At 42.8% G+C, this 16,353-nt stretch overlaps 1 protein-coding gene across 3 annotated transcripts in view; it reads left to right on the plus strand.

The window, feature by feature from the left end:
• HIBADH (3-hydroxyisobutyrate dehydrogenase) overlaps positions 1 to 16,353 on the plus strand; it is a 145,625-nt gene that overhangs the window by 16,761 nt on the left and 112,511 nt on the right. For 2 of the 3 annotated variants that reach the window (XM_045008260.1, XM_045008261.1), the window contains one exon: positions 12,971 to 13,131. In XM_045008260.1, the coding sequence (XP_044864195.1) occupies positions 12,971 to 13,131 (161 nt within the window). Of the gene's footprint in view, positions 1 to 2,245; positions 2,420 to 12,970; positions 13,132 to 16,353 lie in introns of those variants that run through there. The other variant, XM_045008259.1, reaches the window with a different exon arrangement.

The following is a 16,353-nucleotide window of genomic DNA, read 5'->3' on the forward strand; positions in this document are numbered from 1 at the left end:
GATCTTGGGAAACAGGCCAGTCCTCGCTTACAGACAGCCTCCCAACCTGAAGCAAATACTCACCAGCAACCGCACACCATACAACATAAACACTAACTCAGGAGCCCATCCTTGCAACAAAGCCCAATGCCAGCTCTGTCCACATATCTATTCAAGTGACACCATCACAGGACCTAATCACATCAGCCACGCCATCAGGGGCTCGTTCACCTGCACATCTACCAACATGATATATGCCATCACGTGCCAGCAATGTCCCTCTGCCATGTACATTGGCCAAACCGGAGTCTCTACGCAAAAGAATAAATGGACACAAATCTGACATCAGGAATCATAACATTCAAAAACCAGTGGGAGAACACTTCAACCTCTCTAACCACTCAGGGCTTGGCTACACTTACAAATTTGCAGTGCTGCAGCAGGGTGTGAAAACACACCCTCTCCAGCGCTGCAAATTGCGGCACTGCAAAGCGCCAGTGTAGTCAAAGCCCCAGCGCTGGGAGCGCGGCTCCCAGCGCTGTCCGTTATTCCCCACAGGGAGGTGGAGTACGGACAGCGCTGGGAGAGCTTTCTCCCAGCGCTGGCGCTTTGACTACACTTAACGCTTCAAAGCGCTGCCGCGGCAGCGCTTTGAAGTGTAAGTGTAGCCAAAGCCTCAGTGACAGACTTGAAGGTGGCAATTTTGCAACAAAAAAACTTCAAAAACAGACTCCAGAGAGAGACTGCTGAACTCGAATTAATATGCAAATAAGATACAATTAACTTAGGTTTAAACAGAGACTGGGAATGGTTGGGTCATTACACTAATTGAATCTATTTCCCTATGTTAAGTTCTCCTCACACCTTCTATGGGTCATCTCAATTATCACTTCAAAGGTTTTTTTTCTCCTGCTGACGACAGCTCATCTCAATTGATTGGACTCTTCCAGTTGGTATGCATACTTCCACCTTTTCATGTTCTCTGTATGTATAAATATCTCCTGTCTGTGTGTTCCATTCTATGCATCCAATGAAGTGGGCTGTAGCCCACGAAAGCTTATGCTGAAATAAATTTGTTAGTCTCTAAGGTGCCACAAGTCCTCCTGTTCTTTTTTGTGGATACAGACTAACACGGCTGCTCCTCTGAAACCTGTGTACCAATTCAGCAGGCCTGCCTCGGTTTGGCAACATGAAACTTCCCTTCAGGAGCTGTGACCAGCTGTGAATACAGCAACAACAAAACAGTCTTTTCAAAACAAAATATTTTTTAATCTCAACAGTAAGAACAAAATATAACAGGAGAAAAGGGACTATTTATTTACTTGCACATGTGCAGGATCAGATCTTATATTAATTACAGAAATTAATTAATTCTATGTTACATTACAATTCTGCATTATATATTATGACAATAGAAATGACCCCACCAGCTAGATGGAAAAATACAACGTGAGCTATGTAATATGTAAGATTGTATATGCAAGAATATTTGCAAAGTAATTGATGTGTGTATAAAAATGCTAGCAGGGTGGTGAACTCTAGGGCTACAGTAGGATGGCATCTTGAGAAGCAGGATAAAATTCGAGATGTTTATTATAGACACCAAGAAGATTCTGTCGATTGGTTGCAGGCAGAGGAAATATTCAAGCTAAAAGCTGCCACAGCAAGGGGGAGGCAGGCACAGCGAGAGAAAGGAAACCTGAGTGTGTAACCCTAAAGCACTGTGAAGTTAAGTCCAAAAAGGATGTTGCAGCACTAGTGCGTGTATTGAGATATATACCGTCTGCGTGGCAGCTGCACGGAGTTGAGGCTACCTGGATAAAGTGTAGACTGGCTGGCTAACCACCCGCTGGAGCTAGGCGGCTGCTCTGCTTGCCCCCTCTCTAGTTAAAGCCATACGTGCAGAAGGTAGCGCAGAGAAGCAGATGCAGGCGGGGATGGCATGGGGGAAATGCCTTACGGGAGTAGGAGGGGATAAAGTAAGTGAAGGCGGCACGGAGGTGGGTGGAGAAATCCTCGCCTTGTCCCCAGGTGCTCCAGCAGCAACTGCCCACGAGCGGGCGCCGCCCGGCAGAACAGCCCAGCCCAGCCCAGCCCTTCTCCTTCGGTTTTAGGGCAGCGAGGGGAGGCAGGCTGCTCCCCTGTCAATCATGAGTCTGGAGGCGAACCCGGCGGGTCACCGACAGGAGGATGTCCCCTCTCATTGGTGTGCGGCTGCCAAGGCCAAGCTGTGGTTGGCTCCCCTGGCCGTCACTCGTCTCCTCTCTCTCCTCCCCGTCCACGGTCACAGGCAGAGAGGGCAGCCCGGGGGGCGGTGGTGAAGCGGAGGTCACGCAGAGTGGCGCTAGGGGAAGCAGCATGGCAGCAGTTTTAATGCTCAGAGGCTCCGCCAGGCTGTTATACAAGCACAGGAAGGTGCGTGCTGCCAGCGTTGCAATGGGTAAGGACCCGCCTCTCCCTCTTTGCCTTGGGTTTTTTGGTGACATTTTAACGGCGCGAGCTGGGGTTGCAAATCGTTGCCCAGTTGCGTTGAAAGGCTGAGGCCTCCTTGTTGAACCAGCCAGAGAAGTGCTTCTGCTGCTGCTTCCTGCCCCCCTTGCTAAATTGGCGTGTGAGTCACTCGAGTGACAGCAGCGCCCTAGAACTTCTTATCACGTGAAAACAGTGGAGGTGGGGTTGGGGGGTTGCAGGCACACAGGAGCTGCACTCGGGATTTAAGTGCAGTTGAAGGACTCCCCACCCCTGACAAACTAAACTTCTAATTCCTCAGATGAAACATGCATTGGGTTTTGAAATCCCTGATAAATGTGCTTCATAGCACGAGAGGATTATCACTTGTGTTTTGCACCTTTTACAAGTATTGTGCACTCTATTAAAGCCATACAGGTTGTAAAATTATATGAGGCTCATATCAATACTTACTTAATCTTATGAGTACCTTAGTGTAATAAATATTTTAACATGTTTGTTTAAAATAGCATATGTAGAGTTTAAAACAGCCCACAGAAGTTTATGTGAAGCTAGTGACTTAAAACAGCCTGTTATTCATACCTGTAATCTGTACTCATGCTTTGCTTTCTTTGTGATTATATTTCATTATTTTTGAGCCAAAGCTGAATCCAGCAGCACTTTTTTATATTTAAGACTCTGTTACTGCATACATTTGCTTCACTTTACACACAGAGGTAGTCCAGTTGAATGCAAAGTTAAGCAAGTGTATATGCAGGATTAGGGCTCAAATTATAACCTTTTCCCTGTTTCCTATCTTTCCTTTTAAAGGGACACTGGTGATTTAAAGATCATACTTCTGTTTGAAATTGTTCTACCTTGTGTTGCTACAAGTAACACCTCAGATTACTATAAGTGAAATAAATTGTATAATCTTTTTCTACAGTCTTTCTAATGTTTATTTTGTGCATTTGACAGCACTTCATTTTATAGACAATTTTACTGCTTCCCTTGTGTAGCTCAGTCAGTTTCCCCTGTGTTTATTAGGGATCTCTCACATAGTAATAGAAGAGAAATATATGTGTGTGTTTTTTTAAAAAGGGGGAATGTGACTTTAAAACCACAAAATTTGACAGGGGACTCGGCAAAGGGTGCACCTGAAACTACTCTATTATTTTAAAAGTATTTTTTAAGTGTCTAGTGCCTTTTTATAATTTTATTTTACAGATCAATGAAAACATGTCTGACTCTTAATTTTATTTTAAAATGAACTTTTAGTGGCATTGTTTTACTTTAATATCTCTCTTCCACTAGCACAATCCATTAAAGCTTTTCACAGTTCTGAGTCTGACTTTTAAAAAAGTTTTTAGTTGTGGAATACAGATTTATGGATACACTTGGTCATATGTTAGTGAAGTTATATGAAATACATAAATGGTACAGAGAATAGGTCTATCTGGTGTTTTTCGCCACAATATTATCAGTAGTAATTGTCACTATGTTTCATACTTGCTGTCTATACTACTCATAAAGACGTTTCTGTAAAAGATTTGAAGTAGCATTATGATTTTGTTCACTTCTTAAACATGACAGCTTGAATGTTGTCAACACATGCAAGAGAGAAGAGATCCAGAATGCAGTTCTCCTGAAGTACCACAAAGTAACTTTAATTATTTCTTTGAGATCTCTAATCTGTGATGGGGAGGGGAGAGAACAAACCATTACTTCAGGTTTTAAGGTTGGCAAATATATGCTTTATTTTTGCATAGAGACCCAAGAGAGCAATGACTGCAGTCTGAGATGAAATTCTGGCTCTATTGAAGTCAATAGCAAAACTTCCACTGATTTAACTGAAGCCAGGATTTCACTCTAAGGGTATGTCTACACTGCAGTGTAAGCCCAGGGTTAGTGGGATTTGAGTCAGCTGGCCTGTGTTAGGGAACTCTGAGCTTGAATGTCTACACTGGTTTGTTTGTTTGTTTTTAACCCTGCATTAAGACTTTTCTAACCTGTGTTGAACCTGGGGTCTAGCGTCCACACTGCAGACCCTATCCCAGAGTCCCTTGCGCCCTCCTGAAATGTGGCTACTCTACCCTCTGACTGATGCACTGTGGGGAAAACTTTACTGCCCACCCTGCATGTTACAGGAAGTTTGAACAGCCTGCCAACACAGTCTGCTGAGCAGTCATTTTGGTCTCTGTGCTCCCAGTTACTGGAGCCAGCAGCATGGAGGAGGCAACTTTTGAAGAACTTGTCTTGCTTGTGTTTTCACTCCTGTGTCAGGAACTGGCATAGCATCTGTGAGGCACTGGTGGACATTTTGGTGATGTTTTCTGCCCCACCAAAGGTACTTATTAGATTTCCTGATAGAGGAGGAGGAGGTGATGGCAGAAGAGAAGGAAGAATACCCTGACATGGCATGGCAGACTTACACTGACAGATGCTGCTCAGTACAATTGACATAGCCACTGATGGTCTCTACATAGACGGGTGCTTCTGGTGCAGGGCCAGAAGCACAGACATTGGGAACACATCATCATGCAGACCTGGGATGACCAGCAGTGGGTCCAGAACTTTCGCATGAAGAAAGCTACATTTCTGGAGCTTTGTGAGCAGGTTGCTCCTGCCATTCAATATTAAGAGAGACAACTGAGGTCAGCTTTGCTGGTCCAGAAGTGGGTTGCTATAAGGGTCTGGAAGCTGGCTACCCTGGACTGCTACAGGTTCATTGACAAACAGTAAGCTGTGGGTAAAATGGTGGCAGAAGTATCTGAGGTGACGGGCATTAAAGATATTCTGAAGGTAACGGCTGGCTTTAAGAGAATGGGGGTTCCTAACTGTGCTGGGACCATTGATGGGACTTGTGCCAACAGTTTGCCCTCCTCAAGGAGTACATCAGTACATAAACTGTAAAGGGTACTACTGCGTTTTTATGTAGATCCTCCTGTACCACAGAGGCTTAGGAGTATCAATGTGGGTTATACTGGAAATGTTCATAATGCCAGTTTTTTTGCCGCTCAGGAGTCTACATTCATGGACAGACTGACACTATTCCCACCAAATGACATTGACATAAACAGAGTTTCTGTCCCCGTCGTTATTCTGGAGGACCCTGCATACCCACTTTTGCCTTGGCTTATGAAACCATACCCTGATTTCATAAGCCCTGATAAAAGATGGGTTTAATTACACTCTCAGCAGGTGTAGAATAGTTGATGAATGTGCTTTTGGCAAATTAAAATCATGTTGGAGATGTCTGCAAGAGATCCTAAAGGGATCAGTCATCTCTGGGGCTGAAATACTCTATGCGTGGACTCTACTTAACAATAAATTGGCGGGCGGGCGCATGCTCAGGGTTTAACTGATCGCCATATTTGGGGTCGGGAAGGAATTTTCCTCCGGGGCAGATTGGCAGAGGCCCTGGAGGTTTTTCGCCTTCCTCTGCAGCATAGGGCATGGGTCATTTTCTGGAGGATTCTCTGCAGCTTGAGGTCTTCAAACCACAATTTGAAGACTTCAGTAACTCAGACATAGGTCAAGGGTTTGTTATAGAAGTGGATGGGTAAGATTCTGTGGCCTGCTTTATGCAGGAGGTCAGACTAGATGATCATAATGGTCCCTTCTGACCTTAAAGTCTATGAGTCTACAGACCTATTTGGACGCCAGTGTAATCAATGCTGTCTCCTGACCAGAGATTCACCAAAATTTGGCTGTGCTCCCATGACCATAAAACAGCATGCTTTGCAGAAGACTTCCTCTGCTCAGTCTCCATTGCAAACCCAGGAGGCTCACTAATCAGCTTGCAGCTCAGTGATCGGAAGAGAATGGGTTAACATTGACAGGAGCAGCTGCCATACTCCAAGGAGTGGGGGTGGCTTCCGTTTTCAATGAAGTCAATTACAGATTATTGGGATAGAGAGGACTAAGGAAGTTGGTCCATTGTGTAATACTTCTGGCAGACTCTCAGGACACGAGTCAGGTGTCTACGGTACAAAGCAGTAGGGCTTAAACCCTGGGCTCCGGCTTGACTTGTGCTTGGACCCTGGGTCTGAGCCCTGGGTTGGTGCAAAGCAGTGTAGATGCAAGGAGGATTAGCCTTGAACCCGATCTTAAGGACTGTCTTATAGTGCAGTGTAGACATACCCTAGGTGCTTAAATTGATTCTGCTGCAAGCACTTGTATGTTGTCATAAAGTCCCATTGACTGTGAGGTGTTTGCACGATTGGGTGCCTTAAATGTAACAGCAGCAAAGAATCCTGTGGCACCTTATAGACTAACAGACGTTTTGCAGCATGAGCTTTCGTGAGTGAATACCCACTTCTTCTTGCATCCGAAGAAGTGGGTATTCACCCACGAAAGCTCATGCTGCAAAACGTCTGTTAGTCTATAAGGTGCCACAGGATTCTTTGCTGCTTTTACAGATCCAGACTAACACGGCTACCCCTCTGATACTTAAATGTAACATACAGTTGCCTGTTAAAGGCAGTGCCAGTCATCCATATGTTCTCCCCTTTCCTCTCTTTCTACACACATCAGTCTTGTCATCCTCCCTTGTTAATTCTGATTAGTCTAAGGGTTTGCCTGGTTTTAGAGAGGTCAGTTGATTGTAATGTCCACAGTGTCATGACTGGTTCAGTCAGCTCTGACAGTTCTCAGATCTGACAGCTCCCTCAGCCAGTGAACCTCTTCAGCACACTTGCTGTGAGTTCCTTAGTGGCTTGTTTGCCAGCTGCAAGTAGTAGTTCAAACCACACCTGCATTGCTGACTTTGTACATTTGTACTGGAGGCATAAATTTAGCTAAGAGAGAAACATGTAGGGAGAGTATTTGTGGTCGTGGACATGTCTGTATGAGGGTATCAGATGGCCAAGGTGTGCAGTTCCATCTGGTAATTTCCAGATGGATGGATTGGGGTCGGGGGGAGAGAGAGAGAGATTGAGATTAAACTATGTAGGGTCATGATGGGGGAGGGGGGACCTTTCCTGGGAGGCACGTCTGGGATGGGACTGCTGATTGCTGAAGGAGGTATGGTGGGTTAGTGAAGAGGCTTTGCTGGCAAAGTAAGAAGTTTTGCTAATTGAGGGAGTGCTGTTGTTTTTGACAAAGATGACAGCCCTCTCCCCATCCCCACTGAATCTGTGTTAGGCAGCCCTGTTGTGGACACAAACAAACCTTATATTAATTCAGGGTTGGTAACATGTACCTCCTCAATTGGTTGGTAATGTGGATCTACCCAATTGGTTGGTGCTTCTTGTTGGTGCCATACAGTTGACTGAAGCACCACTAACTTTAGTGTTCTAATGCAGATTAGCTCTATTAGCCTAATGACAAGTGGGATGAAAAGAGAACAAATCCAATATAGTATTTAATCACATGGTCAAATGTGAATTGTAACATTACATGCATATTTGGAAAAAAAAATTTAGTAGTTACATTTTTATCTTTAAAGTACAAACATTGTTTATTAATCCTCCCAACAGCCCAGTGTCTGTAAAATAATACTTACCTTCATGAGGAAATTAAGGCAAGGGGGCATCTACGCTGGAAGTATCTTACCTATTGATCAGCAATTGCCTGCTTAATGTTAATCAAGGAACAGGCATTCAGAGATTCACTCAGTTTTATAGAATTCTTCAGCAAAACTGTGAAATCATATTTTAGTAGTACTCTTATTGACTCATTTTAAAAGAGAAACATTTAAATTTATAATCTTGAAATCCTTCTATTCTGAGGCCCTGATCCTGCAACTGAATCAGCACAGGTAGATCCTCGACGTAAACGGGCGAAAGGGTCTGCCTGCACAGATTTGATGGCAGGGTCAGAGCTTCTGTTTGTGAGTAAAATGAAGGGAAGGCCTAGCCAAGAGTTTCTTCATGACAACAGAGCAATTGCAAGTATTTCAGGTATTGAGCCTGAAGACATTATAACCAAGCCAAGTTAACTTCTGATGTACGTAGGCACAATTCCGCCAGAATTAACAAAGTTATATCTATGCTTATGCCAGCAATCTGACCCATATGCTTAACCAATATTTGTGGTTCTATTCCTGATAAGTGAAGGGTAGATTAACTTGGTTAGGAGCTGGGTAAATAATTTGCACAAATAGTTTATTTGTCAAAATGTGCAGTTTGGTCAACTCAAAACTACACCTCTACCTCGATATAACGCTGTCCTTGGGAGCCAAAAAAATCTTACCGCGTTATAGGTGAAACCGTGTTATATTGTACTTGCTTTGATCCACCGGAGTGAGCAGCCCCCCGGAGCACTGCTTTACCACGTTATAGCCAAATTCGTGTTCTATCGGGTGGCGTTATATCGAGGTAGCGGTGTATTCACAAACTGGCCCTAAACTATTTGACAAAACTTTTTTTTTTTTTTTTTAATTGAGGACTCAGAAGAAGTGGCCTCTCTTAAAACCTTAGCACAGTGATTAGAGCACTCATCTGGGCTGAGGGAGACCTTTCTGTTTCTCCCTTTGCCTGATGTAGAGAAGGGATTTGAACTTGAGTCTCCTACATTACAGGCGAGTGCTCCAGCCACTAAGCTATGGGGCAGGGGTAGGTAACCTATGGCACGCGTGCCGAAGGCAGCACACGAGCTGATTTTCAGTGGCACTCACACTGCTCAGGTCCTGGCCACCGGTCTGGGGGCTCTGCATTTTAATTTAATTGAAGCTTCTTAAACATTTGAAAAACCTTATTTACTTTACATACAAAAATAGTTTGTTTATATATTATAGACTTATAGAAAGAGACCTTCTACAAACGTTAAAATGTGTTACTGGCACGCAAAACCTTAAATCAGAGTGAATAAATGAAGACTTGGCACACCACTTCTGAAAGGTTGCCGACCCCTGCTATGGGGTATTCTGGCCTTGCTCAACTTCTCCTATTGAAGCTGTTCCACTTGCTAGGACTATCTGGTCATTAGAGCAGGAACTTGAATTTGAATCTCCAATGTGCTAGGTGAGTGCCCTAACCACCAGGGTATAGGTCCATTTTTTCTCTGTTTAGCTCAGGGCAGATCTACACTACCGCTTACCTCGATATAACTTACGTTGCTCGGGAGTGAAAAAGCCACCACCCTGAGTGACGCTAATTACAGCAACCTAAGCACTGTCCGCACCAGGGCTATGTCAGCAGGAGATGTTCTCCTGACCCCTGCTACCTCTGGCATTCCCCCGCAACTCCTGGCTGCCAGCTTCCGGCCGCTGCGGGCAGTGTGGGAACCCCCAAGCTCCCAGCTGCCACGGGCGATGGAGGAACCCCCAAGCTCCCGGACTCTGCAGGCAGTGAGGAACCCCCTGCAGCTCCTGACCATGGCGGGGGAACCTCCGAGCTCCCAGCTGCTATGGGTCCCTGGAGCTGTGGGCAGCAGGGGCACCCCACAGCCCCCAGCTGCTGCAGGCGGCTCCTAGCCCCTGTGCAGCTGCCTTGCTTCCGGTGGTGTGGGGACCTGCAGATCCCCATTTTGTCACAGATATTTTTAATAAAAGTCACAGACAGTTCACGGCTTCTGTGAATTTTTCTTTTTTGCCTGTAAGCTGTCCGTGACTTTTACTAAAAATATCCATGACAAAATCTTAGCCTTAGTCATCAGCATAGAGACTGTCCTTGAATTTGTGTTTGTGGATGAGATTACCCAGAGATAATGTATAGAGGGAAAAGAGAAGGGGACTAGGGATAGAGCCCTGTGAAATCCCCACAGAAAGTTGGGGGAGGGGGGATATGAGGAGGATCCTCTGAAGGACATGCTGAAGGAGCAATTAGAAAGACAGGAGGAGAACCAAGAGAGGTCAGAATCACAGAAGCCAAGAAAGGACTAGATTTCAAGAAGAGTATGGTCAGGGGTGTATGTTGGCTCTTTGTTCAGTTGTTTACTATGTTTGGCATGTTTAACATGTTTTATAGTGATTTGCTCTTTGCATACTTGGACATATAGATAGTAGAACATGTATATAAATTATAGTGTAGTCGTCTTTTTTTTTTTAAACTGACAATATTTATCCAGCCAGATAATTGTTGTTGGCATTTGTGGAAACCAGGGCTTAACAGCAGTCCTCTCAATACACCTGATTTATAAAATATGACACTAACAAAATAGTGATGTAAATAAGAACCTGACTATTGTTAGCTAAGAAGGCACTTCAATGTCAGGAAAAAACTTTAAAATAATTAATGAAGTGTTTTCTGAACTAAGAAAAATTCTGCTTTAAGCAATGAGATCTCAAAGGCTAAGTATAGGATATGCAATTTTTCTTTTGAGTTTGGATAGTTTAATTTATTATCCTTATTTCTGTTTGGTCTTCACTTGTCTTTAATGTTTAATCTGAACAAGATTTTTCTCTTCCTTTCAAAGAAAAATTGCCTTCTGTAACTGGCAGTGAGACCTAAAAACTGGCATCTGCCCTAGCATTGAGCTAGGATTATTTTAATTTAGAATGATTAGAAAGGAATTATTGTACATTGGTATTTATGAGAATTATGCATTGCCTGACATTATTTACTCATACACAGTAGCTTGTGCTAAAAATGGCTGAAAACTACATTATTTCCATGTATTCATAAACCGCCATAGCACATGGTATTAGTATATTGTACATCATGTTATATTTTTGTCATTTTTGGTACTTCTATAAAAGTTGTTCCTGCAGTGAAGACTGTAGCATTTTATAAATAATCTTTATGCCATTGTTCAAGGGACTCATAATGTATAATTGAGACTTTCTCTTTCAGTGGCTTACATTTGGCCACAGACAGTAGTGACCAGTCACCATCTGATAGTGGTTTGGCAACCTATGTGAAATGAATTGGTGGTTTTCACAGAACCACAGGGTCTGGTCTATGCCCCTAACCAGTCTCATGGGAGTAACCTCTTTAGTGTGCCGAGCCCTAGTGGTTCTCACAGTTCTGAAGGGGCAGGCCTGTGGCCTCCAAGACTAGACCTTTCTGCTGTGAATTCAGCCAAGTTAGACATGTGCAGGAGGCTTGTACTGTACCCCTTCAGGACGCAATGCTCTCAGTGAGTATCTGCAGCTACAGTAGGTAGCCTTTTCAAAACAAGGTAATATATTAGTCACCTGGCATACAGAATCTGAAAGTCGTCAGGTTAGCAAAGAGAGGCAAAGATTATAGTCCATCCTGGCCAAGCCAGTGCACTCAGCCAGCCAAGCTGGAATCCATTTCTGGCTCCAGCTCTCCCCCTTTGTCCTTAGTCCCAAGTGAGAGCCCTCTGTGTCTCTGAGAAGCAGCCTTTATTTCAGCCTCCTGACACCTTTCGCCTTTGTTGTATGCAAAGGTGTTGTTGTCGGTCCTGGGATATTAGAGAGACAAGGTGGGTGAGGTAATATCTTTTATTGGACCAACTTCTTTTGGTGAGAGAGACAAGCTTTTGAGCTATATGGAGCTCTTCCTCAGGTCTGAGAAAGGTACTCCGCAAAAGAAAACTTTCCTTAACCTCTTCTGGCCTTCAAACAACCCCCCAACCTAATCATCAGAAGCAAACTCCCCACAGACCAGGACATACCAACTGAGAGTGGCATCAGACCCTGCCACAACAACAGTTGCAAAACCGGCAAACATGTCCCTGCTGCAGTGATCAACACCCCCCACAAAACCTTTCAAGATCCATGGGTTTTACACATTCTTATCACAACGTGTGGTGTACCTCATCCAGTGCACTAAATGCCCAAATAACAACTATGTGGGAGAAACCAGACAATCAATACACTCTCAAATGAATTCACACAGGAAATGACAAAAGATAAAATGCCACATCACCTGTGGGTGAACACTTTTCAAAAAGTAATCACTCTTTATCTGATCTATCAGTCCTCATCTTAAAGGATATCTGCGCAACACTTTCAAAAGACAAGCCTGGGAGTTTAAATTAATAACTTTGCTAGATGCTATGTACCATTGTCTTAAAAAAGACACTGGATTTATGGTTTATTATAACAATCTGTAATCCACTGTCCTATGACTACAGGGGTGTTAACAGGTCATGCCACCTTGAACAGTCTCTTAGAATATATGCTAACTACTTAAGCTATGTCCTTATATTTAGCTGTGACACTCAATACCTTTCCCAGACCTGAGGAAGAGCTCTGTATAGCATGAAAGCTTGTCTCTTTCACCAACAGAAGTTGGTCCAATAAAAGCTATTACCTCACCCACCTTATCTGTTCTGTGGCTAAATGGGATTTCTGTCTCCAGGGTTATTGATTAGGTATCATTCATTAAGATTCAATTAAAAATATCCAATATTTAAGCTGGAGAAATGTTTTTTAAAATTAAATTAAAATGTAAAATTGCTTTGTCTCAGATTGAGATTATTAGTAAAAAGTAATGGGACACCATTTACGTTTTACGTGAATAGGATTTAAATCTGTCCACTTAATGAAATTTAAATATAACTGGATTTGAAGTTACTCCTCCTTCCCCCGCCATGCTTAAATGATGCCAGCTAAATTGCTCACTTGATTTTACTCTTTATGTTTTAAGGTGTATTTCTCCAGAATATTCATTTATTGTATTGAAATCAGTGTGTTCTAGGGCAATGGCCTCCAAAACCCCAGTTGGATTCATTGGGCTGGGTAACATGGGAAATCCAATGGCAAAAAACCTGGTAAAACACGGATATCCTGTTGTTGCGTATGATGTATTCCCAGAAGCTTGCAAAGAATTTCAAGACTCGGGGGCACAGGTATAGTAACCAACTTTCTTTCTTTTAATGTTAACGGTGCATTTGTTAAAATGATTTTCCTTCTTAGATGGTCTGACTTTGGTACACATCACTTAGTGATGTGATTATTTATTTTGATGTGTTGTAGTGGGAGAAAAAGAAGGGAAGGAAAGTAAATGATGGATATGTGTTGCTAATTATAAAGCTAATATGCTGTTCTTCTCCCTCTCCCCACCTTGCACTTGTACAGCTTGTGATAGCCTGACCGTGTTGCAGTCAATGGCAATACTCTTGTTGCTTTTTAATGGGCCCTGGATTCTAACCACTATCCTGCATGATTGTATGGTTTACACTTCAGAGCAAGTGTCAGATTTAAAAATTACAGGGCTCTAATAGTCTTGGCACTTGCCCATTATTTGTAGGCGAACTAATGGGCACAGAAGAGCTAAAGACAAAAGATATTGCTAGAGTAAGTGGAAATCAGAACAGAAATAATATTGTGGCTACTCAGCATGTGATATGATGAACAGTGGGGGGGAAATAATATTCAGCAGTTATAAGGGAAGTGTGAGTAGGTGTAGGGAATACAATTTTAACTAAAGATCTTTAATTCTTAAAGCTGATTGTAATTGTATTCTTAAATAGTGATAAAGTTACTATCAAGGTGTTCTGCAGGGCAGAGCACTCTAGTAAATGGACATCTAATTCCATCTGGTTTTGAATAATGATTTAAAGCTAAAAGCCTATAAGTGGATCAGTAACCTTTACAGCCTGTTTCTTGGCTTTTATTATTTTTGTTTTGTGATAGCACATAGGAGCCGCATGCATGGAGCAGGGCACTATTGTACTAGGTACTATACAAACACACAACAAAAAAGACTGTATAGTTGATTGTATTCTTGATATCCGTTGTTCAGTGCGACTTGTCAAGGCTGACCATTCATACAGTTCATTGTAATAGAATCCTTGGCATCAGCTGCAAGACTTAACGTGAGATATTAAGTGACTTTAAAGGTGAGCAGAAATGCTTTTAAAAGTAAGTAAAGCCAAAAGCTTGTTTATGCTCCTGAACACTATATTTATAGTCTCAAATACAAACAACACACTTTAAAAAAACCTTTGAAAATAATTTCCTCCTTTTCTTCCATAGGCGTAAATCCTACACCAGCAGTTTTTGCAGGACTTGGAAACTTGAGTCCAGGGGGCCTTGTAGAAGCTATTGCAAAAGGAACATTGGGTGGCAAGGGCTGCCTTTCCTTTGATCTGGGGTGTGGGGTAGAACCAGTAGGAGTGCCAGAGAAGAGAGCAGGGAGCAGTGAAGGCTGTCAAATATCTGTGTTCACTGCCAGTGGTTCCTGCTACTGCTAGGAACTCTTCAGTGGGGAGGGGATGCTGTGTCTTTGCCTGTCCACTGCCGCATTCCCCAATTACTACAGTAGTCTTGGAAGCAGTCAACTGGGGAAGCAACATATGTAGGAAATAGGGTGGCCAATTACGCATCCCCAAAATACTGGATGTTCCACTGCTTCCAGGAATGTCACACTGCCGGGGTACATGTGAGGTCGTGCTGGTTGGGGGCAGAGCAGCGCTCTCTTCAAAATGGTGTCCCTGGTTGTCTGTGCTACCAGACAAAATCAGATGTGGTTTATCTCAGTACCAGACATGGGACGTGTATTACAAAAGCAGGACTGTGTGGTTTAAAACTGGATGAATGGCCTACTTAGCAGGCAGGTGGCCACCTACCTACTTGTGATGAATAGCAGGTAGTAACAGCCTCTTTTTCTAAACACAGGTACCTGTAGTAGAGGGTGAAAGGCAGATAGGTAAGGAAAAGGGCAGAGGCATCTGAGTGTAGGGGAGGAGCTACAAGAGACTTGGGAAAAGTGCTCTGAGGCAGGATGGCTTAGGATGGGCTTCTGTGATGGGTGGCAGAAGGAATAATCACAGGAAAAGGCATATTTCAGAATGATTTAGATGTGACCCAATTGTGGGAATTTGGAAGTCTGTCCAATTATGACTCCGTTGACATACCTTCTAGGACCTGCGTTTGTAGGGGGTGTTCACTAAAATAGTTGAAGATGCTAGAGGCTCATCAAAAAGCCTAAAAAAATTGAGTTTTCCGTGCTGTTTTGGGTATATGCAATGGTGTCAGCCTTGCAGGAGAAACATGGAACTGTGAATTAAGTTATAATAGTAAATATTTTTTAAAAAAATAAGAACTTTAGAAGGGATGCAAACCTCCATGCTTCTGGGCATCAACCAACTTACAACCATTGGCTGTTATGATAACCAAACCCCAGAAAAGTTTCCTTCTAACTGCCTACTTCTGCAGAGTTTCTTCTTCCAAAACATCTGGCACTGGGCCACTGTTGGAGGCAGGATCTAAACTAGGTGGGCCACTACTCTGCTCCAGTATGGCAATTCCTGTGTTGGCAGTTTTTTGTTTTTGTTTTTAAATTAACTCTTACAGTATTTACTTGTACTTTTTAAAGTAAAGCAAGTATTCCCAATTACTTACAATTTTAAACATTTTTTATTTCAAAGTATTTTATTTTAGTTAACTTCTGACAGTGCAAATACTAAATGAGATGTATACTGCCAATAGAAGTGGTTTGCACTGGAAATATTACACAGATTTATTTCAGTGTCTGAGGGACAAGTGTGAGGGCTTCCCCTTTTTAAAAATAGCAAAAAAGCTTTCAGATATGTGAAGATACTGTCCACTCTTCATGATTGTGCATAATTTTCCTCTTCACATTCTTTTCTGGATTTAAAGGAATGTTTGTTTGGTAGAACTCTGAATCAGAACATGGGGAGTAATTGAATAACTATTTCACATATATACTATACACATGGTCAGTAGACTTCCAGCTTTTCTGAGGCTTGGTACAGTTTCTCCTGTCAGATCATATGCATTCTAGAGCTTTCTCCATCAGAGGTATTTGATGAACTCTTGTCTTAGACTGCAAACTCTTTGAGACAGGGACCATCTTTGGGTTCTGTATTTGCATAGCACCTAGAACAGTGGGGTCGTGGTCCATGAGTATGGCTCTTAGGCACTATGATAAATAATAATAGATTAGTGGCACTTGTGTTTCCCACTATTTTTTGAAAAAAGAAGGCTTTTCCATGGACAGAATGAATAAGCATCTATAGAAAGAAATATTGTTCATCTGTTTTCTATACATCTGTCTATCCGGATACAGGCTCTGTCTGCACAGGAAATATGTATTACTGGACCAG

Source organism: Mauremys mutica, chromosome 2 (genome assembly GCF_020497125.1).
Source record: "Mauremys mutica isolate MM-2020 ecotype Southern chromosome 2, ASM2049712v1, whole genome shotgun sequence".
Taxonomy (NCBI): Eukaryota; Metazoa; Chordata; order Testudines; family Geoemydidae; genus Mauremys; species Mauremys mutica.